Source organism: Halichoerus grypus, chromosome 2 (assembly GCF_964656455.1).
Source record: "Halichoerus grypus chromosome 2, mHalGry1.hap1.1, whole genome shotgun sequence".
In the NCBI taxonomy this organism is placed as follows: Eukaryota; Metazoa; Chordata; class Mammalia; order Carnivora; family Phocidae; genus Halichoerus; species Halichoerus grypus.
The window spans coordinates 103,477,851-103,504,541 of record NC_135713.1 but is presented as its reverse complement, the minus strand read 5'-3'; the positions used below and the strand labels follow the sequence as shown (position 1 = coordinate 103,504,541).

The window sequence follows — 26,691 nt, the reverse complement described above, 5'->3', positions numbered from 1 at the left end:
TAGTGCTTTAAAAGGGTTTATAATAATCCTATTCTAATCCAGTCCTATGTTTCCCATGCAAAGATATTAGGAATCAATGTTATGTATGTGTAGGCCTAAATACTGAGCTATAATCTCTAATTGGTCTTGTAGAATCATTAAATCAATCTTTTGGCAATAAACCAAGTATTGGAGACTTTTTGGTCACCATCAGAGCTTGCAAAGATTGAGTTTTGATTTTCCTTAATATCCTGTTCAGTAACAGTGCCAACACTACTATCAAAGTTTTTACAGTCTAAATCTTTGTTTATTATTTTATCACGTATGGCATCCCTCTGATTCCTGTCCAAAAAGCTATTGTTGATGCCATGACTAAGGAAAGTTCTTTTGGCTGAAAGCTATATTGATTGATTTGCAGGAGTGTGACCCATGGACGCACAGTACCAGTGCGCCGTCTGGGCTCATCAAATTTCCTCCTTTGGTTAATGCTACTGTCCCTGAGCACATCCATTCAGACCATATGGTTCTTATTCAATACTTGAATGGCTTATTCAGGCAAACATCCAATGGCTGTAATAGCGATGTCAGACCCCCCAGGACTCACGCAAAGATCAGTTTTTAATTTTTTGGCCATATTTCTTACTCCATCTGCTAAATGTGCATGGAACAGTTCCCATACTTACATGGAACATTTGTGGAACTGCGCCCCCGGGCAGGGATCCCATATCTTTTGCAGCCAGAGTTTGACGAGATCATTGTGGATCCAGTCCTCTGGATATGTCTATGCTATCACTTGAGCAATATTTCTCCCCTCCCCCGACTTTTTTTTTTTTAAAGGATTTATTCAAAAAACTATGAGCAGCTTTGGTTTTATCCTGCTGGCTAGACAGGATGTAGGTTTTTTTCTTGTTCCTTCTTCAGACAGTAGTTTTGAAATTCAAAGTTAAGATCAGAGGTCAGTCATGGGTATTCCATTCATGTTTCTGAGACACACAAAGTCATGCTTATACTCTCTGATGCTCATTAGTGCCAGTTAAGACAGTCTGGTGAAGTATTTTCTGCCCACCATCATCTAAGGTTGGAAAATAATGAAATGAATGATGATGCTCTACACTGGCACCTTTCCTCTGAAGAAGCCCACAAAAAGCTCACTGAGATATCATCTTACTCCATCCTCACAAGATCACTACAAAATGTTGAAATAGATCTCTCTCATTTCAAAGTGGAGATTCATTATTTTGCCGGTTGTAACACAATCATATATTCTTACCTCAATGTTCTGCCCACAGTGCTTTCTCATTGTAATTCCTGAGATAACAAATTGTTACAGGTAGATAAGTGAAAAATCCGCTTAGTATTAAAGGGTAAAATACATTGTCACCACCAATCTCAGGCTCAGTGACTTACTTTATCCCTGTGACAAGAAAAATTTGCTTTTTTCTCTGCAAATTTCCCATCTGCAGGTAAGGTAAAATCAGGGGCAGTGTAGAGGGGCACAGTTTCAACTTTGGAATCGGAAAGACCTGGGTTGGAGTCTCAGCTCTGCTTTTAAATTGCAGTGTAATCTTGGGCTTTCAAGTCTTACTCTCCCCATCTGTAAAATAGAGTTAAAACAGTACCCACCTCATAGGATTTTTGCCAATATTAAACAGAACAAATATGTGCCTGGCACAGTGTAAGTACTTCAAAATTTTTCATTATCATCATCATCACCATGGTTACTGGTAATGCCAACTATATTTTAATGCCACACAAAGTTGACTAGACCAGGAGAAATTCCTACTTTAATTGTGTCACTGGCTCTTTGCATGGCTGTTTTGGTTGGAGTAAAAATTCTGAGTTCTGGTTTAATTTCTTTTCTTTTCCTTTTTTTTTTTTTTTTGAGTTCTGATTTAATTTCCAAATAGATATAGCCTTAAGAGAAAAATCTGCATTTGGCAACAGTAAACATGCTTCCCTTTTAAGGAAAAAAAATAACTGAAATTAACAATAAAAATTCATAAATAAATAACATGGCAAGTGCAGTTAGTAAAAAATAAATAAAAAATAAAGAATGGCTTAGCTCCCATATCTAGTCCTTTTTATTTTTTTCTCTTAAACATGTAGGTTGATCTGGTACTTTGAAATCCTTTTCATAAATTCACTGTTAATGATAGAGATGGTTTGAGGGTCTTCTCATAGCACTCTGCCCTTTTCCTTTCTAGAAGTCTGCATATGTTATTGTTCTTTTCATTCACTCATTTAAGATTTGTTAGTCATTTTCATAAAGCTATCTATTGATCGTCCATGTCTCTGAAAGAATGGCTAATATTTGCTTTGTAGATTAATCTTACTTATTTTTATTTTTTAATATTTATTTATTTATTTATTTATTTTAAGTAGGCTCTACGCCTAGCATGGAGCCCTGTAGATTAATTTTAGATAGTGAAATCCAACGTATTGACTATATGAAACTACGATGTTGTAAGTATGCGTGGTCTCTTGGTACACCAACTTTGCTATACTTACAAAGTTCTTAAATAATCTTTCATGGAGCCCAAGATGTTCTGTTGAGGCATGTAAGAAGCTGAGAAGGGTCCAAGGACAGGGTAAGGAGGTAGGCAAGGAGTTCTTTTAACAAGAGTATTTCCATTTTTTCAAATGTATATTATCAGAATTCTGTAGACTTCATTTGAAGAAATGATTTAGGGATCAAAAAGTTGACAACCACTATCCAAAATTAAGAATGTGAATCTTTAGGGGTGCCTGGCTGGCTCAGTCGAAAGAGCATGTCACTCTTGATCTTAGGGTCATGAGTTCGAGCCACATGTTGGGTATAGAGATTACTTAAATAAGCTCTAAAAAAAAGAATGTGAATCTTTAGAAATCAAATATATTTTCGTCCCATTTTATTCACTTTCTCCTGTCTGTGCTTATTCGTGTATATGCTTTAAAGTATTATATCTCTGTTTGTTTATCAAATTTAAATTCAATACTATTAGATTTAATATTATTGAGAGTGTTTTCTTGGTATCCCTCAAAATTGTCGGTAATTTCCAAACAAATATCACCTCTATCACATATATGCAAATACTGTTAAGATATAACATTTGAGGGTCCTATTATTAAGCACAAATGATAAGATATTAAATATGTGCCTACCATATAAATGATTAGTGGGGTTGAGCTATGTGTTCTCAGATAGCCACTACCTGTGGTTTCCTTACTTGAAGTGATTATATAATTTATAGAAAGCTAGTAGGAGGACTGTGAGAGGTTTAAAAGAATGAATTCTTTATGCTTGGGATTTAAAAATAAAGTACAATAAAGAGAGCCATGAGGCTTAGTGATAGTATTATTCTAGGCAAAAAGAAACTGTGGCCCATGGACTAGATCACAAGAATAATAATCAATCAAGGGCAAATAAAGAGATTCTCACTGTAACTTTCCCCCCTTACTATTATGTATTTCTTCTGAGTACAGATTGATGTAAATTGCTACTTGTCGTTGACAAGAACTGCTGACTCCAAAATAAACCTAGACTGTTGTTTCAAGAATGCAGTTCTTAATATTTTCTATTACTTCAGTGAAAAAAAAGAAAGAATTTTTTGTAGTGTGTGAAGGTCTCTGTATTTTTACTGGCTACTTACAAAGTCTCAAAAAAAGATCCTTAATCCTTTAAAAATGATCTATCAATTCATACATTTAGCACAATTTACCAACATTTCCAAACTCAGCATGGAAAAGCCATCAACATGGCACTAGGTCACAGGTCTTGAATGAAGCCGTCAGCAAGGATTAATAAAACTGTGACAGCTGCCCAAAAGCTTTCATTCTTTTATTTAAACATCAGATTGCAACCTGAAATGCAGTGTAATCTTTGTTGAAAGTCCCCCAACTAACGGAAGAATTCAGAACAGAAGACAGTAGTAGTTATTATTGTAAATTCAGCATGTAGCAATAAATTCTAGAATTCACATATATAGCAATTCCTAAAGAATTTCAGAAATAGCGTAAACTATTCTTATCTATTTGAACAATTCTTAATAATGATATTTTTCTGAAAACTAGACTGATGAAACTAAAATTACTTAGCTACAATTTCTATGCTCAGTAAATTGTTTAATTATTCCTCTACTACTAGCCCTCTTATGTTGTAATTTTAAATCAACTCTAGTTTGACTCTAGTTATAAAATATATTTGTGGGTCACATAATTTTCCTGGGAATTATTTATCAGAAAGAAACCTAGACTTACATGACTAAACAGACTATATTATATGACAACAAGATTATTGTTGGATTTTCTATACAAATATATACATATATGCACAGAAAGTTTTAACAGAGCTAGAAAATAAATAGTCACTGTAGTTTCCCAAACACTGCAGATGTGCAGATGTCTATATGTGCCAATTAACTCATTAGGCTAGGCATCTACTATTTTCTCAAGTGCATTTTAAATTAGTATGCATGATTTCCTAGAGGATGAATACCAACACCAGAAATGGATCAGATTAGTCTACTTGTCAAATAGATAATAAATCATCTGAGCTTACCCCCTTTTCAATATTCCCAGTTTGACAGAGTGTTCCTTCAGCTGCAGGAATACTGTTGGTGACACAGCGGTTGCTTTTGCTGAGACACCAGAGCTCTCTACACACTTCCTAGGAAAGAAGGCAAAAAGCAAGTTGATCAGAAGTAGAGACTAAAATCATGTCCACTTCTTCCAAAAAATATACCTATGTGCACTCACATTACTTTAAAAAGACATCCCAGGTGTTTTTCTGCTGTTGAAGCATAAAAGATGAAGATTTTGGAGGAGATTCTTATACAAGATGTGTTACCCATTTTGCAGAATCATTTAAATATTTTTCTTTATAATTCTTATTTTAGTGGATAAAGAATATCTTAGTTTTTTTGATTAGGATCTTTAAAAAATAATGTGCAGAAATTTCACTAATGCACTGGTGCATCAGCCTAGCTCAGTTGGTAGAACACACGACTCTTGATTGTGGGGTTGTAAGTTTGAGGCCCACATTGGGTGTAGAGATTGCTTAAGGATAAATCTTTAAACAGGAATTCTTAAAAAAAATTTTTTTTCATTACTGTAGAAGAGTAGGGAGAATGGATGAATATGTAGAAAGGAAACAGGTTTATTACTCTCAAGAATATACAATTGTACCAACTTACCAATTACTAATAAAGTGTTACCAGGTGGTGACTTCGTAGACCTACTGTAATATTCAAACAAATACCATTTTAAAAAGAAAAAAAAAGAGAGAGACCATGGGCAAGGGCAGGGAGTAATTTCTAAAATTCATAAAGAACAATCTAGCAATGTTATTTGCAGATCATCAGTGTAGCCCACCTGCATGAAAGGGAAATGTGGTTTTGAACAAATGCTGTTATTTATGTGTCATTTTCATAACTGACATATTTCAGATGTTGTTTGGAGTTGTCTTCACTATCATTTCTTTGAAGAAAATACTCAAAATTTTCAATTTCTTTTTATATATGATCACCGACTAGCATCATTACTGATAGTACAAGTTTTAGTTAAACTAGAACCATTTAGTATAAAATACATATTTGTAATAAAAATATATTAATCTGGAGTGCAAAGATAAATTTATGTATAACATTCACTTTTATTGCTATTATTTCCCAACTGCTCTTTTTACTCTCAAAACATCATTGTAAAAACTTATGTCATGTAAACATAATTCAGAAATGAAGTGGTAACATATTTAATTCACTGGTTCAACTTTCCTACAAGTGGAAATGCCTCACAGGGTATAACATTGAGGGGATCTCTTTGGGCTCCTCTTTAGGATGCTCCCTTCCACCAGGCAAAAAAGGAGACATATAATTTCTATTAGACTTTTTAAAGATTTTTTATTTATTTGAGAGAGCGCGCACGCATGCGCGCACGCGTGCACACACACACACCCACCCCCCCCACACACACACACGAGTGGGGGCGGGGAGGGGGAAGGGGCAGAGTGAGAGGGAGAAGCAACAGTCCCTCTGAGCAGGGAGCCCCATGTGGGACTCGATCCCAGGATCCCAAGATCACGACCTGAGCCAAAGGCAGATGCTTAACTGAATGAGCTACCCAGGCACCCCTCTATAAGACTTTTAAAATACTTTTGAATAAATCTACTCTATATACTTTATTTATCTACTTTAAACTCTATTTGGAGAACTACTGAGCTAGAAGAGAGTTAAAACATTACAAAAGATAAACAAAATGTACTGTAAACCATAATATAAAGATAATTTTCCTGTTCTTACAACTCAATGTACCGCAAATTCTACTTTCTTCAAAGTTTCAGTTTCTGTTTTATGAGGTTATTTATACTATTTTAGTGTTCCTTTCTTATAGGAGATGGTTTCCTAATATAAGTTCCTAAATATATTATTTCAGTTTAATATTAGAAAACAGTAGGACTAACATTTTAGGGTCTTAAAATATTATCCCATATATCAAAAATACCCATATTCAAAGAAAAATGTGTTCACTAAAACAGAGAAACATTGCTAAAAAAAGTATATTAAGAGATTACCAAAAAAAATTTTATCCATAATCCTGGACTATACTCCTGATCTTTTATGATTTTTATTAGGTCTAAATCTTACTTTAGACAGAGGTCAAAGAACCTTAAGTTTAGATAGAACTGTGAAATGAAAATTCTATCATTCAAAGGGACAATGTTCATAGCATCTATGAGGAAAACATACTATGAGGTCAACTTACAGAAACTCTTTTTTCCAAAAGTGCCTTGAAAAATCTCTACCCAAAATGGCAAGTGCTCAAGATATTTTTTCCAAAACTTTAATCTCAAGATTCACAGTACAGCCCTCGATAGAGCCGTCTTATCCTACAGAGAATAACACATTTTGAAAGGTAGTTTCCCACTGCTAACAGGACTTTATTACCTAGTGGGCTCCTGGGGATTGGAATTTTGCTATGGCATTAACGTCCCACGAATTACTGTTTAAAGCATGGGACTGTAAATCTATGTATAGGAAATACTCCCAAGATGTTAAACTAGTCTCAGAAAAGGCTCTGAAGAGTTTTCAAAGAGATCTTATCTAGAATGTCAACTTGGATAATAAAGATCATGACATCTCAATTAAGATTTCCCAAGATAAAAAAATACTCACTTGAAAGATAAAAACTAAGAAAATTTTATTTTATACTAAGATAGCAAGAGGGACAGTTCCTGAAAGAACTTGAGAACATTTTCTTCTTATTAAAAAAGATTTTATTTATTTAATTTAGAGAAAGACAGCGTGCGCATGAGTGGGCAAGGAGGAACAGAGGGGGAGGGAGAAGAAGGAGAGAATCTCAAGTGAACTCCATGCTGAGTGCAGAGCCCCACATGGGGCTCAATCCGATGACTCCGAGATCATGACCTGAGCCCAAACCAAGAGTCAGACGCTTAACTGACTGAGCCACCCAGGCGCCCAGAGAACATTTTCAGACATTTAGAAATACCCTTCTTTAAACTGCTGGATCCTAGAACATGGATGATATATTTGCATGGATATATATGCATAGGTATATCAGTTGCCAAATAAGGACCCTAAGGTAGGTCCCAAGCTGGTTCACTAGTAAGTTAAATGCATTCTGAAATTTTTTGGCTCTTGGGGAATTTGTATAACAACCATCATAGGAAATGGATTAATATCCCTAAATAAAATAAATATGATAGAATATAGTGAGAGAGATTGATGATTTTTTTGACTACCCACCATCTTAGCTCAGAACATAATTCTCTTCCACATACTCATATTTCTTTTTAGGAGAAGTTAAGATTTATTAAGATTACTCTTATGACTTCTATGAACTAATAAACCATTGCCTGTGTTAGGGTGATTCCCTTCTCTAACCCTACAATTTATTTTGGGAAGACTAGGAGAAATTTTGGTCTCTGTGCTTGACCTTGAGGTTAAGGAAGGAGAGTGAAGTTATCAACAGTTTTCACTAAGGGAAATTTCTGTTACGTGACACTGAAAATTGGAAATGGACTCTCTAATTTCATGGGCTCAACTTCTAACCAACTGGGAGGATTGCCTGGCAAAACAAAACATTATTTCCCATTCATTCAAGAATATTTCTTGAGCATCTACTATTCACCAGGCATTACGTTAGTGTAATGAAAAAAATAACACTATCAAAGAATTTACAGGAACCAGGGAGAAGGTAGGGTACAATCAGACACATAGCTCAAATGCCGTAGATTGGCACTGCTCTATGGAATTTTTAATATTCTGTGACAAAATTAGAAGAGTGATATCAATGTGGTTAGATTTTTTTTCATGAAACTAAATTTCTTATTTTAACAGACTCTTCTTATTTATTAGTTTTATTCTTTTTACTTTTTAGGTGTTACAATAGACTGTAAGGTCCCTGAGAGCAGGGTGTATGTGTTAATGGCAGTCTTGACAAAATGTTTCTACTTGGCAAAATTAAAAGTTAACATCCCTGTGGTTTGCTAATTTTCAGGGAGAAATTTCCCTTGCCTACAAAAATCTAAAAGCTTGTGAACCACTCACTGCCCAAAACTTGATAATCAGTGTTCTGTTTTTTTAAACATATCAAGGTGTTTATCAATTGTTTCTGTTCCAGCACTATCTTCTGAATTCAAATTCTTTCTTTTGACATGCATCCTTTCAGAGTTAATTTAGCAAGAGACTCTTGTTCCTTTTTTTTTTTTAAGATTTATTTATTTATTTTAGAGAGATGGAGGCAGGGGAAGGGGCAGAGGGAGAGGGAGACACAGAATCTCAAGCAGACTCCCTGTTGAGCACAGAGCCTGACATGGGGCTCGATCTTACCATCCTGAGATAATGGCCTGAGCTGAAATCAAGAGTTGGATGTTTAACTGAATGAGCCACCCAGGCGCCAAGGGACTCTTGTTCTTCATTGTTTAAAAATATATCTTTTACCCTCATGTTTAAAATGATATTTTAATTGAATATAGAATTCTAGGCTAACATTTATCTTATCTCAGCATTTGAAGGTATTAAGTTCATTGTCATCTGGACTCCATATATGGAGGCTGATGAAAAATCATTTGTCAGTCTAATCACTGTTTCTTTGTGATAAAGTCTAGTTGCTTTCAAGAGTTTGTCTTGGCTATAGTGCAGTTTCACCACTGTATCTAGGTGTTCTTTTATTTATCTACTTGGGGCTCATGCTTTGAATTTATATCTCTCTTTGATTCTGAAAAATTATTAGTTATATAATTTATATAATATATATATAGTTATAGAATTAGATTTGTAATATACGACTTCCCCATTCTTCCAGAACTTCTAATCAACTTATATTAGATATTGTCACTCTAACCACCATGTCTCTTAAATTCTTTTCACATTTACCGTATATTTTTCAATTGGGGTGCTAATCTTTCTGCTTGTTCACATCATGGTGGACTGTTTCCTCACGTTGTTTGTTATTTTCTCTTCAAGCTTACCTTCAGGGAATCCTGTTTTTTCATAGAGTATCCTGTGCTGCCTGAGTTGCAGAAGCGTAGCTTTGTGCATTTGTTTCTATCATACAACCCAAGGTTTCACTTGGTTTTTGTTTCACTAGTTTTCATGAGGATCTATTTGGTCAGCACCATGTATGGAGACTGTACAAAGTCATACTCTGTTTTTATGTAAGGCACAAGCCTGGAGCTTCAATTTCTCATGTGAGCTATTTTTCCCCACCCAAAGCAAAGGGCAGACACTTACTTGTCATTTCCACTTAGATATTTCTTCATAGTAGAAACGACCCTTACCTCATACCCAAGGTGATGTCTCCTATCCTAACATGAAAAAACTTCAGCTCACCAGCTTGCCATTTGAACTAAAACTCTTCATTTCTGGCATATCCCTAGCTTCCTTTTTTTTGTTCTGATATACACAAGCTTTCTGCTGAAATGTAATAAATGCATTCTGTGAGAACCCCTGCATTCTGTAAAACCACTTATGAAGAAAACAGGATTTATGGGAAAAATAAGGTTAGAGCAGACCACTGAAAACCTAGGTAATTTCATAGCCAGAAAACTTTGCACTGTTAAATCTCTGTGTTTGATCCCAGCACCCCTAATCAGTTGATCTTTTGTAGCCTTACTCCGTGGCTTGTGATGCTTTCTCCTTAGAGATGTAGGTCTTTGAGGATATCTGCCTTCAACAGACACTATTTTCATAAAAATTAAGAATTGGATTCAAGGTATATCATCTTTATCAGTCAATTTTTAAAAAATAACACAAAGGATGTATAATTATAGATTCTTCATTTACCCTCATGATTGTAATAGATTGTTTAAAGCTTTGGGAATGGAGCACTAAGTGATCTACTATGTCCAATAAAGACCATTCTTTGGACTTGCAGGTTTTTTTCTATGAGACTTTATACAATACTATAGATTTTTTCTTTGTGAGAAAGCTCACCTGAACTTCACATCATTAAGGCACTAGGAAACAATCATATATGAACAAACAAGACTTATCATAATACTGGCATCATTCCACAGTCTGTTACTATACCCATGTGTCTTTTCATCACAGAAAAACATGTTGTAGCTAAATAAATGATATTTAATTATGTTTTATTCATTTTATTGCTCTGGCATTTTCTGCTTTTATACCTGGAAAAGTGATTGTATTTACTGTTTGTCATGTTTTTGAAACTGAAACTCTTCTCCTAGACATTAAAAAGCAAGTTATATAAAAGATTGGAGACAAAATATGCATGCCAACTTAGAAGAGAAGTCAGTTGAATAAATGGATAAAAGCCGGGGGAGCAGATTTGAGTTCAATGTATAGAGAAGTCTTCCAAAAGTCCAAACCGAACAATGATGAAATAAAACTGAATCTCCTATTACTGAAGATACTAAAGCATACACTTCACAACTTCTTAGTAGCAATGTTGTAGGCAGGAAAAAAAAAGGGAACTAACACTAACACTTTTTCAGGGTATACAGTCAACTACTATGCAAGGCATATTCATATTTGTATCTCACTTAATCATCACTAAAATCTTCTCAGAAAGTGTGAGAAACATTATGTTCAGAAAGATTTAGCAATTTGCTTCAATCTTAACTAAACCTGGATTTGAATCAGCTCTACCTGATATTAATGCCCAAAATATCTCCACACAACTAAACTACTTTCCCATTTAAGTGCTCCACAACTGAATAAAGTCACTAGCCAATAAGAAAACGTTTACTTGTATTCTAATGTAATATAAAAATCTCACTCAATCTTCATAATACCTTCTTATCCTTTACCTGTATTTTAAAGGAAGATATCTCCAAATTAAGACTATTATGTACTAATTCATAACATATACACTCATTATATGAACTTAGACATCAACTTATATATTATTATTATTGGAACTTCTGAATGTAATAATACCTTGTATTTGGATTTTTAAAAGATACTGTTAACATACTCCTCAAAAGTATTCCATGGTCTTCCAAGAGACAAGACATTTAAAATATTCTTACTTATTTAAAATTTTAATATCAACTCCCAGACTTCTAGTCTATTTGGTTTTCCAAATGAATGACACTGTTTGCAAACATTAACAATAAAAAATAGCAAATATAAGTAATAATAAAAATACATATAAGGGCTGTAGTTTTAAAGTAATTATCTAAAGTAAAATAAAGTATCTGATATTGAGAAAACAAGTTTGTAAAAAACTGAACTAGGTCTTTGTTTATCAGAATAGAATAATTGATTATTTTACACTCAAAAAGTCTTTCAAAATAATAAAAGAAATTGTAATTATCTTTTCTAATGTTTTTATAACTATATGTTTTCATAACTATAGCTCTTAAAAGATACTAAAAAATGGGAAGAAGAGCCCTTTGATTTAACTGGGAAAATTAAAATTAGCAGTTTACACAAGCAGGAAAGAGATATCCTAAAACTAGCAAACTATTTTATAATTATTATATCATTAAAGAAGGAAAACAGTATACAAAGAGAAAACAGGCTCTTTAATGCTAGGTGGTTTTTGTTTTTTTCATTTTTTTTAAACAAATGTAAGGATCATAGAAGAAACATACACACATTTTCTGCCCGTGGGAAACCCTAAACCCTATGCCATCTTGGGTCTTCGGTTCTGAATATGAAACATTTTCTTTGTCCTCATTAACCTATCAGTAACATCTCTCAACAGCTGTTTGCAATAAAGGATCCTGACAGCCAAGGGGGAGAGCAGAGCCTGAAGAGGTCAGAAAGGAGCATCAGTGATTAGAAAGGTTACTTATCACGGTATCACATAAAGGAAAACTGAAAACCAACATATGGTGACCCTGTGGCCTGGCTCCAGGTGTTTAGTAGCCATCTGAAGAAACAGAATAATGTACCCTTATTTCAGCTTTAAATAAGTTAATCCAATATATTATGTGGGTAATTTAAATACAAGAGATCTTAGAAAGACATGTATTTTTGTTATATATATATGCATACAAATATATATACATACATATACATGTGTACACATATATGTATAACAAAGAACAAATCTAGGAATGCAAGTTACATAATTATCAATTTGAAGAGGTTAAAAAAATGATTAAATGGTTTTGAAAAATACCTCTAAGAAGCAAACCCAAAGTAAAAACAAGTGATCTTTAAGAATACAAGTAATTTTGGACCTAAAATTTGGGGTTGAAATTTAAGAAAAATAAAAGCAAATCAACTTCTTGTTAAGTATATGCCTAATAAGTATATATGGTTGGACTCTGAAAGAATATTGAAGTGCTAAAATAATTCCATGAATATTATTTCCATATCAAACCACACTGTAGAATATTTATACCACCTTAAAATCTGCAAGGAAAGTGGTTCTACAATCTTCCTCAGTACAACATTCCAATATATAATAACTTGAATTCTTCCTACTACCTAATCTACAACCTTCCAGCTGTAAAAATTAAGACAACTGTTTTCTTTTATGCTCTTGGTAGAGAAGGAGAACAATTTGTTACCAGCAATCAAACTATTATAAATGTTCCAAAGCCTGAAGATGGTTTTAAGGCCAACATTTAGCCTTCTTTTTTATAGGCTACTCAAACTCTATTTCTTTAAACTTCCCTTATATGTACTTCTAAATATTTCACTATCATCCTCTCCCAAGTTATCTGCATCTCTTAAAAAAAAAAATTGGGTAGGTAGCCAAAAATTCCCTAAAAAGACTAATAAGGTCTTTTTATTAGAATGATTCTCAAGTAGAAAGCAATAATGACTTGAATCTTAACTAATTGGTGGTGATAAAATAATAAACAAAAGGGAGTAAGCATGAAAACATTAAAAACTTGAGTCTGAGAGACAAAATATGTCAGGCTTTATTAAGTACTCTCCAGAGGGAGGATACACTGATTAGACAACTCAACTATCTTATCTCCAGCAGATTACTCTGCCTACAAATAGTTATAATTCAGGCAGATATAGCTTGATGGTATTCTTATTATAGTTATTAACATGTTAATAAAAATAATTTATACCATCCTATATCTTAATTCTATGCTTACCAAACAACCTTTTGATAACAAATTGGCCTACTGGGTAGATTTCCTTAGGTGAGAAAATGTGCACATTTCAGTAGAGTTGACTAAATATCAACTGTACTTTGTTACTATAATTTAATAAATCCAGTTTTATATATAAACCTATATATTCGTTGTGATCTTCCATTTCTAATATTAGATCCTAAAAATCTGTCATCACATAAAGTATGGAACAAATACGGCATACTTAGCCACTTATAGATTATTCTCTCATTAATCCTTAACTGATGATCTGTAAGTAAAATACAGTGTGTGACACAAACACATTTCCCCTGGAAAAATTCAAAATTAATGAGAAGGCTTAAAATTCCCAAAGTTATGTCATATTTTCTTTTTGTATGTTCTGTTTCCACCACAATACCATGATTCTGCAACGTTTATGTCAAAATTATGGAATTTCCATACATAAACACTTTCATTCATTTTATCTCAGAGTGATGGTGCAGTACCTTCCAGCATGAAAAGAATAAATTTACATTTACATAGAAAAGCAAGGGCATTGCTACAAGGGAGTATCAACTGTGGCAGAGCTGCTTTAGGACTCTGTGTAGAATGTGTTTGGAGGAGAAGAGAAAAGGAGAGGGAGGAAGACAGATCACTTTGTATTAAGTCTTCAATTTTCCAATATGGTTTCCCCGGATTACAGAATTACATTGGTTTCCTAAGACACAATATGCTGTTGAAATTCTGTGATTTTCTGCACACCAATACCCCTCTTGGTCTCATTCATTAAAACACCTTCAATAGTTACCCATTGCTCTTAAGATAAAAACCTAGAATTCTTAACACAGCCTATTAGGTGCACACAGATTTGGCTCCTAACCTCTTTTTCTATCTCATTTATATAGTACTTGCTTTGAGAGCTACAGCAACGCTAGCCTTCTGTCAGCTCTTCCAATATACAAAAAAGTCACAAAGGTCTCCCACTATCTCTTCACCATATAATTCTTCTCACTCATTTATTCAACAAATATTTTTTGAGCTCATACTATAAGGTAAGCATCATGCCACTCACTATGTAAACAGCCATGAACAAGGCAGGTGGGATTCCTACTCTCATGGAACTTATGCTCTGTTATAATTATCAGTTCATTCTTCCAACAAATATTTATTGAGCACCTACCATGAGCCAGGCTCTGTTCTATGTGTTACGGAAAGAACAGGGAATGAAATAGGCAAAATCTCTGTGCCACGGAAAAATCTATTCTAGTAGGAAAAGCAGACGAAAACAAGATGAATTAGCAAAATATATAGTATGTTTAAAAGTAATAAATGTTAAGGAGAAAAATTAAGGAAGGAAAATGACAGGGAGTGTGTGTGTGCATGCATATGTGCATGTGTGCACACACCATTTTACATAAAATTGTTAGGGAAAGCTTTACCTAGAATATCACATTTAAATAATTAACGAGTAAGCAAATAAGCAGAATGATTATGCCTTGAAATGACTGCTGTGAAGGAAATAAAAAGCATAATGTGAAAGAGAAAAACTAGGAGAAGTCTTTATCTATAGATGCACCAGACAGGCCTGTCTGAAAAGAATACTGAGCTGAAACTGAAGGATGTGAATGAGTCAAAATGGGAGCCTTGGAATATCTTCATATGCTCCTCAATTACAGATGACTTAGATCCCCTACAGCACTGCCAGCGTATCAACTATAGAGGACTGGTATAATGAATGACACAGATATTCACAGAAGAAAGGGAAATGTTTACTGAATGTCTGCCAGGTGCCAGGTAAAGAAAAAACACTTTGCATGCCTGTCATACCTTTTGCCGTCCGAAGTTCACAAGAATGAGTTGGCTGCTGTTCATTGGAAACAGTGTCTGAGTAAAATCTATCAGTCAATTCGAGGTCATAGGTAATAGTTAATGGTGAGCAGAATTTTATTTAAAATATTCTGTTTCATTGTAAAACCATGTATTAGATCATGTGTTTCCATCTGGGATTCAGAATACATGACCCATTGATAAAGCATTGTTCAGTTCTACATTAAAGTAAGTAATAACATTGTACAACATACTATTATGCATTTATGTGCTAATTTGTAAGTCTATGTGAACAGTGACAAGCTTCATATGTGATAAAAATTTCCCATAAATTAAACAAAGCTATGGTAGCTATAAAATTTTTCTTATATTATCCTGGGCCTTAAATCTACTTTTTCATGACCAATCACCTCTCTCTCTCTCAAACCACTTTATTAAGGTATAACTGACACGCAAAAAGCTCTACACAGTTAATGCATACAACTTGATGAATTTGCAGATATGTATACATCTATGAAATCATCACCATACTATGCCCTAAACATATTCATCACCGCTTCTTCCCATCCTATGTATTATTATTATTATTGTGTGTGTGTGTGTGTGATAAGAACACTTAACATAAGTCCTACCCTCTTTGCAAATTTTTAAGTACACAATTGAGTATTGTTTACTATAGGTACGATGCTGTACACGTAGATATCTAGGACTTATTCATCTTACATAAATGAACTTTGCATCCTTCAACAACTACCTCCTCATTTTCAATTTTCCCCAGGTTCCCCCTGGTAACCACCATTTTCCTCTCTGCTTCTATAAGTTTGACTATTTCAGATTCCGCATATAAGTGGTATCATGTAGTATTTGTACTTCCTTGTTTGCCTTATTTCACTTAGCAGATTCATCCATGTTGTCACAAATGTCAGAATCTCCATCTTTGTAGGCCTGGATAGTATTCCATTGTAAGTTCTTACATTTTCTTACATTTGTTTGTCAGTGGACAGCTTGCTTCCATGTCTGAGCTATTTTGAATAACGTCGCAATACATTTGAGAATATACACATCTCTTCGAGATGCTGATTTTAATTCTTTTGGGTATACACCCAGAAGTGGGACTACTGGATCATATGGTATTTCTATTTTTTTATTTTTTGAGAAATCTCCATACTGTTTTCCATAGTGGCTGCGCAACTTTACATTTCCACCATGAGTGCACAAGTGTTCCCTTTTCTCCACATTCTTGTCAACCTTTGTTTTCTTTTGTATTTGTTTTTATTTATTTATATTATAACCATCCTAAGAGGTGTGAGGTAATAGCTCATCGTGGTCACAATTTGCATTTTCCTGATGATTAGTGATGTTGAGCACCTTTTAACATTCCTATTGGCCATTTGTATGTCTTCTTTTAAGAAATGCCTATTCAGTTCTTTGCCCATTTTTTAATCGGGTTATTTGGGGTTTTTTGTTTTTTGTTTTGTTTTGTTTTGTTTGTTTGTTTGCTATTGAGTTGTACGACTTCCTTATATATTTTGGACATAAATCCTTTATAAGATAACTGATTTGCAAATATTTTCTTCCATTCCATAAGTTGCCTTTTCATTTTGTTGACTGTCTCCTTTGTTGTACAGAAGCTTTTTAGTTTGATGTAGTCCCAATTGTCTATTTTTGCTTTTGTTGCCTATACTTTTGGTGTCACATCTAAGAAATCACTGCCAAAACCAAGAAGGTTTTTCCCTATGTTTTTTTTCCAGGAGTTTCATAGTTTTGAGTCTTATATTTAAGTCTTTAATCCATTTTGAATTAATTTTTGTGTATGGTACACGGTAAGGATCCAGCTTCATTCTTCTGCCTGTGGCTGTCCAATTTTCCAATACCATTTACTGAAGAGACTATCCTTTCCCCATTGTGTATTGTTGGCACCCTGGTCAAAGATCCACTGATAATATATGCATGGCTTTATTTCTAGTCTCTCTTCTGTTCCATTGGTCTATATGCTTGTTTTTATGCCAGTACCATACTATTTTGATTACTGCAGCTGTGTAATCAGCTTTTGAAATCAGGAAGTATGATGCTGCCAGCTTTGGTCTTCTTGCTCAAAATTACTTTGGCTATTCAGGGTCTTTAATAGTTCCATGTGAATTTTAGGGTTGTTTTTTTTTCCCTTCCATTTCTGTTAAAAAGTGTCATGGTAGCAATCACCAATTGATAATTATCAGTAAATTATGTAGTGGATACTGTTGACCTACAGTGAAACAGTAAGTATATATGAAAACAATGTTTAGGATATGATTTATAGCGATAGGATAAAGAAATGTAGAGTTATGTTTGAGACTGAGTCCTGAATTAATCTGTGCTTTTTAGAGAGCAGGCAAAAGATCACCCATATCCCCTACAATACATAGGTTCATTAGTGAGTTTCTTCCTAAGTTTAAACTTATTATTATTACTGTAAAATGTTTTTGTTAATCCACTTTTAATGATTCTTTTCTGCTAAAGAAAGAGGAGACAAATGGAAGTGGAAGAGGAGTGAGACAATAGATTCTACAGAACTTTATAGAGAGCAGTTTTCCTCTAAATAGGAAAAAAAAATTTTTTTGGACATTTTTATTTGCAATGCAGTTTCATCTAGAACACATCAAAGGCACCCTTAGAACTTGATGATACAGCTAGCAGATTTTTTAGATGATCTAGTAGGATCTTGTTTTGTATGTTGCTCATCTGTGCTTGTACTTTGCCTTGAAGAGGTCCTAACTATTTACATAGGGAAAAATATATATATAACTCAAATCCAACACTGAGGGTCTCACACACTTGAGAATTTAAAACTCTGAAAATAAGTTTAGGGAAGCTCTCCAGACCACCTCTCTCCCAAAAAAGACTGGGATAAGCCAGAGAAATTTTTTGTTGTTGTTGTTTTTTAAGAAGATATTTAGATGGTGATTAACATAACATAATAAAAAAAAATCTGATAAAAAAAGAAGATATTTAGAAACAGACATCATTTGATTAACAGTGATAAAATGTATCTCCTGAAATAAAATATATCTGTTTATTTTATTAAGATATTTACTACACTTAATAGAAAATGGAAGTAAATTAGACCTTTTTAAATTTTCATTTTCACCTTGGGGTAGGTAAATCACATTCTGTATTTTAGTTTCACCATCTATAAAATATTAATAGGTAATTACAATTTTTATCGAAGTTAGTCTGAAGTATCTCAGAAAAAGGCACAACATAAATACCACAAACCATACATCATTTATAAATTACTATATTATACAACTATCTTACTCTGTATACTGTTTTGTTCTTTGTATTTATAACCATTACCATCTCCTCACTACTTCTATTGGAATTTAGGAATACCTGGAAAACATAAATGGATGATATACAAAGATAACAGTAGAAAATGCTTCCTGAAATAACAGAAGACTCTGCCTGAGAGACAAGAAAATTAAAAATTTTCATGTAAATTCCCCAATATAACTGACATGTATATTGATGAGCCTACTCACAAAGAATTCCAGCAAGATTTTTTATAACTGCAGATATAATCACTGGAAACCCCAACAATGACCACACGATAACCAAAGTGGAAGAGATGGCAAGTTGATCACTCCTGCAGTAATGTATCATCTTGTAGTTGCTTAAAATCTTCCCTGGCATTATTAGAGATGTGCTCGTTGAAAGAGGGATCACTTCCTGATGTTCCAACACCAGAAGTATCCCCTCACTAAAAGGCTACCGTGCTCTTCTAAGCCTCCAGTGCTTGTGTTCAGTGTTCATCTCAAGATGCTACACTTTGACAGCTAGCTATAATCATGGCTGGTCTGCTTTCCCTTCAGCTACTATCTGAAGTATGACCTGTTTACCTGAACGGACTCCACTTTCAAAGCCACTACTGTTTTCTAAAGTAGTATTTAGAATCATTTAAAACCTTAGCAATTCACCAGATAAAACATGATGTGTCTTTGGGTGCTATCAATTGTGTAAAACCAATTTTTCAGGCACAAGCTTAAGAGGTGGGAGTGACTGTAAAGAATCTATTACGGGGAAAAAAAAAGAATCTATTTTGACTCAAGAAACTTTGATAGTAATGTATAGCACTTTATAAAAAGGTAGCATAAGCATTTTCATATAGTACATGAGTCTAAGAAAACTATTTTGCTGCAAATCAAAGTGAAAAGATTAATGATAAAATATGTGAAATTGTATAGGATTGTAAGATGCTAATGTCTCTCCCCAAGTTTTCCAAATTTTATTTTATATCTATTACAAAAGCTTTTATAAACACAACACATAAAGAAATAGAATCTAAAAGCTAGACATAAGAGGGCACCTGGGTGCCTCAGTCAGCTAAGCATCTGACTACGGCTCAGGTCATGATCTCAGGGTCCTGGGATTGAGCCCCACATCGGGCTCCCTGCTCAGCGGGGCGTCTGCTTCTTCCTCTGTCCCTCCCCCTGCTTGTGTTCTCTCTGTCTCTCTCTCTCTCAAATAAGTTAAAAAAAACTTCCTTAAAAAAAGCTAAATATAAGGAACATAAACTGAAAATACACAATTTTGCAATTACTATGTATCTTACTTTACTTCAGATCAACTAGTCTGAAATAAATGAGATATACAGGTAGAGAGATAGGATAATCAGGTGAAAATTTTTATTAATTATTGAAGAAAGAAAAGATGCATCCGTAGATCCTGCAAAACTGATAATATACATTATCTAATATGAAAATACATAGATGAATTAAAACTCAATTTCCAATAAAAAAACTAAAATGTAGATTAACCATTTCACTTCCTAATAAAGAAATGAGATCATAGATAAGAATAACAGAAAATCTGCAATATCATTTGATCTTGAATTTCAACCTACTAAGCTACAAGTATATAAAAAGACCATGATTGAAATTTGATCAACATTTTCTGTAGGAAAAAGCAACCCAAGAAAAAAAGAAACTAAAATCATGTAGAAATAATAACAGAAGACTCTGTCTGAGAGACAAGAAAGACCAAAGTTTTACTTGAGGCTTTAGATACTTAGATAGTTGCACACAATCTTTAAATCTGTTGCACAAAATGTGCTGCCAAAGCCTACCATGCATAATAATATATTTGTCACCCAAGGATACTTTAAAAAATCACTTTCCTTTGTACTGTACCAAGGGGAATAATTGGTACAGTACCATGTATATACTGTTTAGTATTATCTATCTTAAGACTGAATTCCTTTTTTTTCTTATTAGTTTTAAAAAGGGATTTTAAACACTATTTGCATAAAAACAGAAACCAAGCCTTTAAATTTATGTTTTAAACCTGAATTTTTCTTACAACTTGTCATTTAAAAATCCTATTTTCATTCAGCATGTTTACACTGTGTACCCACTATGAACATGTCTCTATACTAAACATTGATATCTTTCTCAATGAAACTTTAAATTATTTATATATATATAATATTATTTATTTGATTTTAATTTATACTTTCTAGTACTGAGTCATTTCAAGTTGCTTCATCCACGGCCCACTTTTTTAGGCAGACATGAAGAGTCAATTATGAAACCTACATTTTTTTCCACAGGAATTTTCCTTGTTTTTCTATTTGGGTTAATGTCATCTTGTCCCCACTCAGTTGTTGTGTTAGAATGTGGGCAGTGAATGAAGCAACTTGAAATGACTCAGTACTAAAAAGTATAAATTAAAATAAAGGCTCCGAGCCAATGTGAAAATGCCCTTAAACCCAATTATTAGAGTACCAGAAAAGGCTGGGACAGGGTAGTTTTAAGAGCATAACATTTCAAAAGACAAACTAAAGTTGGCATTATAAACTCAGGACTTAAAAAAGAAATAAATTAGAAATTATTAAAATTCTACTTGTATTCCTCACAAGACATTTGAAATTTGAGATTACTCAAGTATTTAGAAATAGATATTAGACAAATGGTATCAGATAAAAAGCAGTGTGCCAAAGGCCATATTTAAATTAATGATGTTATCAAAGGTAAACTGCACTCAATAAAAATCTAACTTAATATTTGTGTCATGAAAGAACACATATAAATGACTAAACATAAGGATTAAGACTTCTTACCCCATATTTACATTGGCGGGATGTTGCTCCATATTGGAAACGGCATTGCTCGTCAGCATCATACACCTGACCTGGGGCCACAGCTGGATAAAGAAAGTCACGCTTGGGAGGCTCATTATCAAGGCAAGTACCACGGCCTGAACTGTTCAACATAAAGGATCAAAGGAAATTAGGTACACTATGGACTATTTCCATCACAATTATGAAACCATGTGTTGAACTCTTTGTTTTAATAACTTAATGCATGAAAAGCAATATACTCTACCAATAAATAGTCATATAGCAAAACAGAATAACTTTACTGAAATGTGAATAAGAGCTCCAATTGTTTTTTCCAGCACCAAGACACAATAAAAGCATCTCAGACAACAATCTGAAAATGTCATGTTGGCCTTAAAACACTGTTTTAAACTAATTTCTGAAGGAATCAAAACAGAATTTCATATTACTCTAAGCTTCTTGTTTGTTTTCCATGAAAATATAACCACATCTGGTAGTAGAATTAAAAACATAAAATGTGGAAAATTAAAAAAAAAACAACCACCACCATGGTTGTAATTCCTAAAAGACCTAATCTATATACTCCTCTAACTTGGGCAGAACAATAGATGCTGTAGTAAGACATGTCCAAAGGTTCTTGAAATATTTCACTAATAAATGGGCAGAATGACAGATGAGGCCAAGATCCAAAGTTCTCTCAAGTATATTAGAAGTGTTTAGTCTCTCAAAAATTTCATATTTCATCTAGGGTCATCAGAGTTGGAAAAGAGAATGTTCTCCTCTCTGCAATTTCTGCTTTTCAAAGTATGCTTGCACTCAAACATAATATTTTAATTCAGTGGAACAAATAACATAAAGATCGCCAAAAGCCAGACAGAATACCTTAGTTTAAAGAGCTTTATACTTTGCTAAATATAATTGTTCATTTTTTTAGTCAGTGTGCATAAAATAGGACAGATGCTTTTTTACTTTCATTTCACATGTGAGTAACTTAGAATTTTTAAAGAATTCCTATGCCAACATTTAAAAATTTTTTCCAACATTCCTGTCAATTGTGCCAGCACTTGTGTTTTTTTTTCCAAATCTTTTCCATCCACTTTGCCAAAGGAAAATAATTTCACAAGTAGAAGTTCCTCAACTATTATTTAGGACAGTACAAATTTTCATTTATAGATAAGTAAGAAAGAGCCATGCATAATAATGAGTTTCATATTCACTTATTATTTTGTCATACTTCTTAAAATGTAAAAGTTAATTTGCTATATAAAAATGTGTATTTGCACAGCAGCAAATTAATACACTTTTAAAAATTGAACCATACTACTCATAAGGTGATACATCAAAAAACTCATGGGGCAGAACACTGTCTTCTTTACACCCTTTCATTTACGCCCCTCTTGATTGGTTTTTCAACAATAAAAATATTTAGATGGAATAATAAATGTGTTACTAATATAGATGAGTTTATTATTGGCTATTATAATCATTTAGCTTGTCACTGTTGAAGGTATTTAAGAGAAAACACCTTTTTTTACCCAGCTATCCAGTTTTCATGACAGAACGCTTTTTACTTCCTATTTATTTACTTTTAAAAATTGACAGGCACCTCAGTAAGAGAAACTCTTTCCAGATGAACTTTTAAAATAGCAAGCTCTTTTTATTTTATTACATAAAATATCTTTAATCTACATAGATATGCAAATTTTAGGCAAATGCAATTCTACCAGTAAATTCAAAATTTTATATTAAGATTAATGATAGAGGTCAAATGTGAAAAGCATACAGAAAGAAGACAATTTTGATAAAATGTAATATTCATGAAATAAATCAATTAGCAGTTTAATCCCATAATTTTTCTTCCAAAATATCAGTTTCATCTCCATCTACAACAGAATTATGGAAGTCTTTATGAAAGGATTGAAATATGTTAAAAAAAATCAAGTTAAGTACTACTATAAATCAATGGGAAAAATTTAAGTACAGGGTCCCATAGGCAAAAATATTTGCCGATAGCATAACAAAGCAAGTATCCGATATAGTCACCTAAGTAGTGTTAACTCAAAAATCTATTAAAAATTATTATACATAATTACTTGCTGATATAGAAAATTAACCAAAAACCTAGAGGAAGTACTATATGGACCCCCCCCCAAAAGAGGTTAAGAATAGATACCCTGGGGAAAAATTATTTTCTGATAGCAAACTGAAATTTGGCTTAATCCAGAAGGAAGAAAGAATAATTGCTTCATCTAAAGTTCTTGTTCCCAGGTATTGATGATGTTCTAATCATGGTTCATGTTCTTTAAAAAATACCCAATCCAACAACCATTGGAAGGGCCTCTAGACAATAAAGAAGGCATGTACTGTGGCCGCCTGTGGATAAAGTCTTCTGATAAGATTTATTCCAAAAGTGGATTTTTGTTTCAATTTTTTCTAAGTATTTACTGCTTTGTATTAATGTTGTCGAATTAAATATCTAGATAAGCCTTATTCTCCTTTTCTGTATATTTTCACAGAAGAATAAAACACTGTATGAAATAAAATATAAACAAAAAAATAGAACTTTATTAAAATGGACGTGTATTTAGGAATATGGCATCAACAAAAGGCCTTTTGAAATGGGTTTGGCTATAGTATTGTACAAACCACTAATGCTTACATGTCAGATGTCTTACCTATTATCGGCTCTGGGGAAACAAGGGTAGGGATATGATTTAAATTGTTTCTACATTTTGGGTAGAAAATGTACTATATATTTTTCTTCTACTAATCACATTTGATATGTATAGTAAAACCTGGATTAAACTATTTGGAGGGTGTGGCAGTTTTCATATTTTAATTCTTAACTGGAAGTTAAGTGACACAAATATTTTTTGCATAATGTTACTAAAATTTCCTGATACTTTCAAGTACGTTAAATCTCTAGATCATAATTATTTTAATTAACTCTTAGAAAATAATAATTCTGGATATTTCCATGCCTCTGAGTCATCAACTGCCATTATGAAATACCACAGATATAAGTGTAGAAGGTAGGGGACATGGATCTGAGAGATGTATATTTAACCCTAGAAGTGTTTTTTTTCTCTTAGAAAATTCCCAAGAGCTCAACCCTAATCATACCCTTCACTTTCTCCAGAAGAAGTAACTAATATTATGACTTTTAATATAATTATTTCCATGCTTTTTTTTAGTAATTATTCATCTCTCAATTATTAATCTGCCTATTTTTGGACTACATAAAAGGAGTAATAGTGTAGGTTTTCTTTTGTGACTTTATTCTTTGGTTCAATATTATGAATGTGAGAAACATCCATGCTGATATGTATAGCTGTAGTCTGTTCATTAATATCGTTAATATTCCATATAAGACGGCACAATTATTTATCCATTCTTCTATTAACAAACATTTGCATTATCCTTAATTTCTGGAAATTGCAAAGTATGCTAATATGAACATTTTTGTACAGGTCTCCTGGTACAAATATTTTTCCTTTCTCAACATTATTAGATGAGTTATTTTCTTATATTTTGTAATTGCATCTATTTAACAAAAGGGAGATAATGAGTAATTGTTATTAAATCTAGGGTTCTAGCTAATTAATATAACCATACAATTCTTCTGATGCTGAGTCTAGTGTTATTTATGCTACTCTTATCAAAATAGTAATAGTAGTGGTGTTATATATAAATCTTTTTGATTTTTCTCATCAAATGGCACTTTTAAGCATAGATGGTCTGTGCTTTGGTCATATGCAAATTTTTCCACTCAGAAAACAGAAACCTCACTCTAATAAATTAAATTAAGAGCACTGTTGGTTTCCATCTATGAGATACTATTATAACTTATTGTTATTAAGTAGTGATATACTTGTCCCGAGCAAAACTATATACATAAAAAGTAGAACTCTATTTCCGTAGCAGCATACATTTCACTACTAAAAGCCCAATCTACAGCAATAAAGATGATAATAGACTCTACTTTTGCTTATGCATCTAAGACAGAAAAAATGTGTATTAGCTTGAGAACATGCTTTTTCCTAGATTATGAAATTCTTAGTAAATCAAAGTATATTTACATTTCCAGAAATCTTTGCAGCATGATAGCAAAATCATATTTCATGTATTCTACCTCTAATTTAGAGAAGTCTTATTTACATAGTTTGAAAATTAGCCTTAAAATGGGAACATGAGCCAGAGTTGAATCTTCAGCTAAAATTTACAGATCCCTATGTAAAATATGCACCCTTGGCTTTGTTTCCAGGACACATGAGCACATTTTCCTAATTGCAGTTTTAGATTTTTTACTTAAACAATTATACTATAAAGTATAGACCTTCAGCCTACAACACAGTGGGTCAATCTAAAAAATAAATCTTTCTGTATAGCCCTATACATATCTTAACAGTCTTTTAACAACAACAACAAAAAGTTAATATTTAATGCCGACTCCTATTTTCTACCACAAAACTGTGCTCATACACCTAAATTAAACAAAAATGAATTAGACTGTATTATCTATGGCAAGTCAAGTGTCTTACCTACTAGGTTATTGTAAACTGCTTTATCAGTCTTCACAAAACAAACAATAACTACCTTCTAAAATGAGTTCCTCTAAGTCAGACCTTTCTCTCTTGCCCTCTGTATGACTGGGATGCTTGAAGAGAACTGAATTTGAGGCTTCCAACAAACACTGTACTGCTAATGATTTACTCCCCTATGCTCTCTTCTCCATATGTAATTATGACTTATCAAAGATTTTTATGAGTTAGGGCAAAGTCCCCAAAACATGCCTGATAAATGGAAGGAGGAGAAACCTGTTTTGCTGTTTCTTGGGCTCCATATAAAAAGAGGGCCCATCTATGGAATTGATTTCCATTTAAATTTGACCTTCAAAGTTAATTGCTATAGAGGAAATGTGAGTGTCTTAGTTATCCTGTTCATCTTATAACACTTTCCTTGTAGCTCTTTCTTTCTAGTTCACCTTCTGCCATAATATTGCCTTTCTTTTATTCAGCTTCCATCCTTTCTGTGAAAATGGCTAGTCTGTATTTAATTTGGAGCTGTAGGAAATTTTGCTATGGATCTCTGACAGTTCAAACAATTTAACAGACTTTAATTTAAATAGAGCAAGAGTTGATTCATAGAGGCTCCGGAATTTTTGAAAACTATATGAAATTACTCTGTACTACCGCTAAGTGGTGGAAAATGTATGAAAAACTGGCCTAAACTACTTCTGGCTGCCTTTCACTGCCTGGTAAATTAGCCCATAGTCATCAATGAG

At 33.2% G+C, this 26,691-nt stretch overlaps 1 protein-coding gene across 1 annotated transcript in view; it reads right to left on the bottom strand.

The window, feature by feature from the left end:
* Positions 1-26,691, bottom strand: part of ADAMTS6 (ADAM metallopeptidase with thrombospondin type 1 motif 6) — a 295,911-nt gene that overhangs the window by 93,098 nt on the left and 176,122 nt on the right. Inside the window, exons 11-12 of the mRNA XM_036117447.2 lie at positions 21,408-21,549; positions 4,517-4,624 (exon numbers count right to left, since the gene is read on the bottom strand). Coding sequence (XP_035973340.2) covers positions 4,517-4,624; positions 21,408-21,549 — 250 coding nt within the window. The remainder of the gene's footprint in view (positions 1-4,516; positions 4,625-21,407; positions 21,550-26,691) is intronic.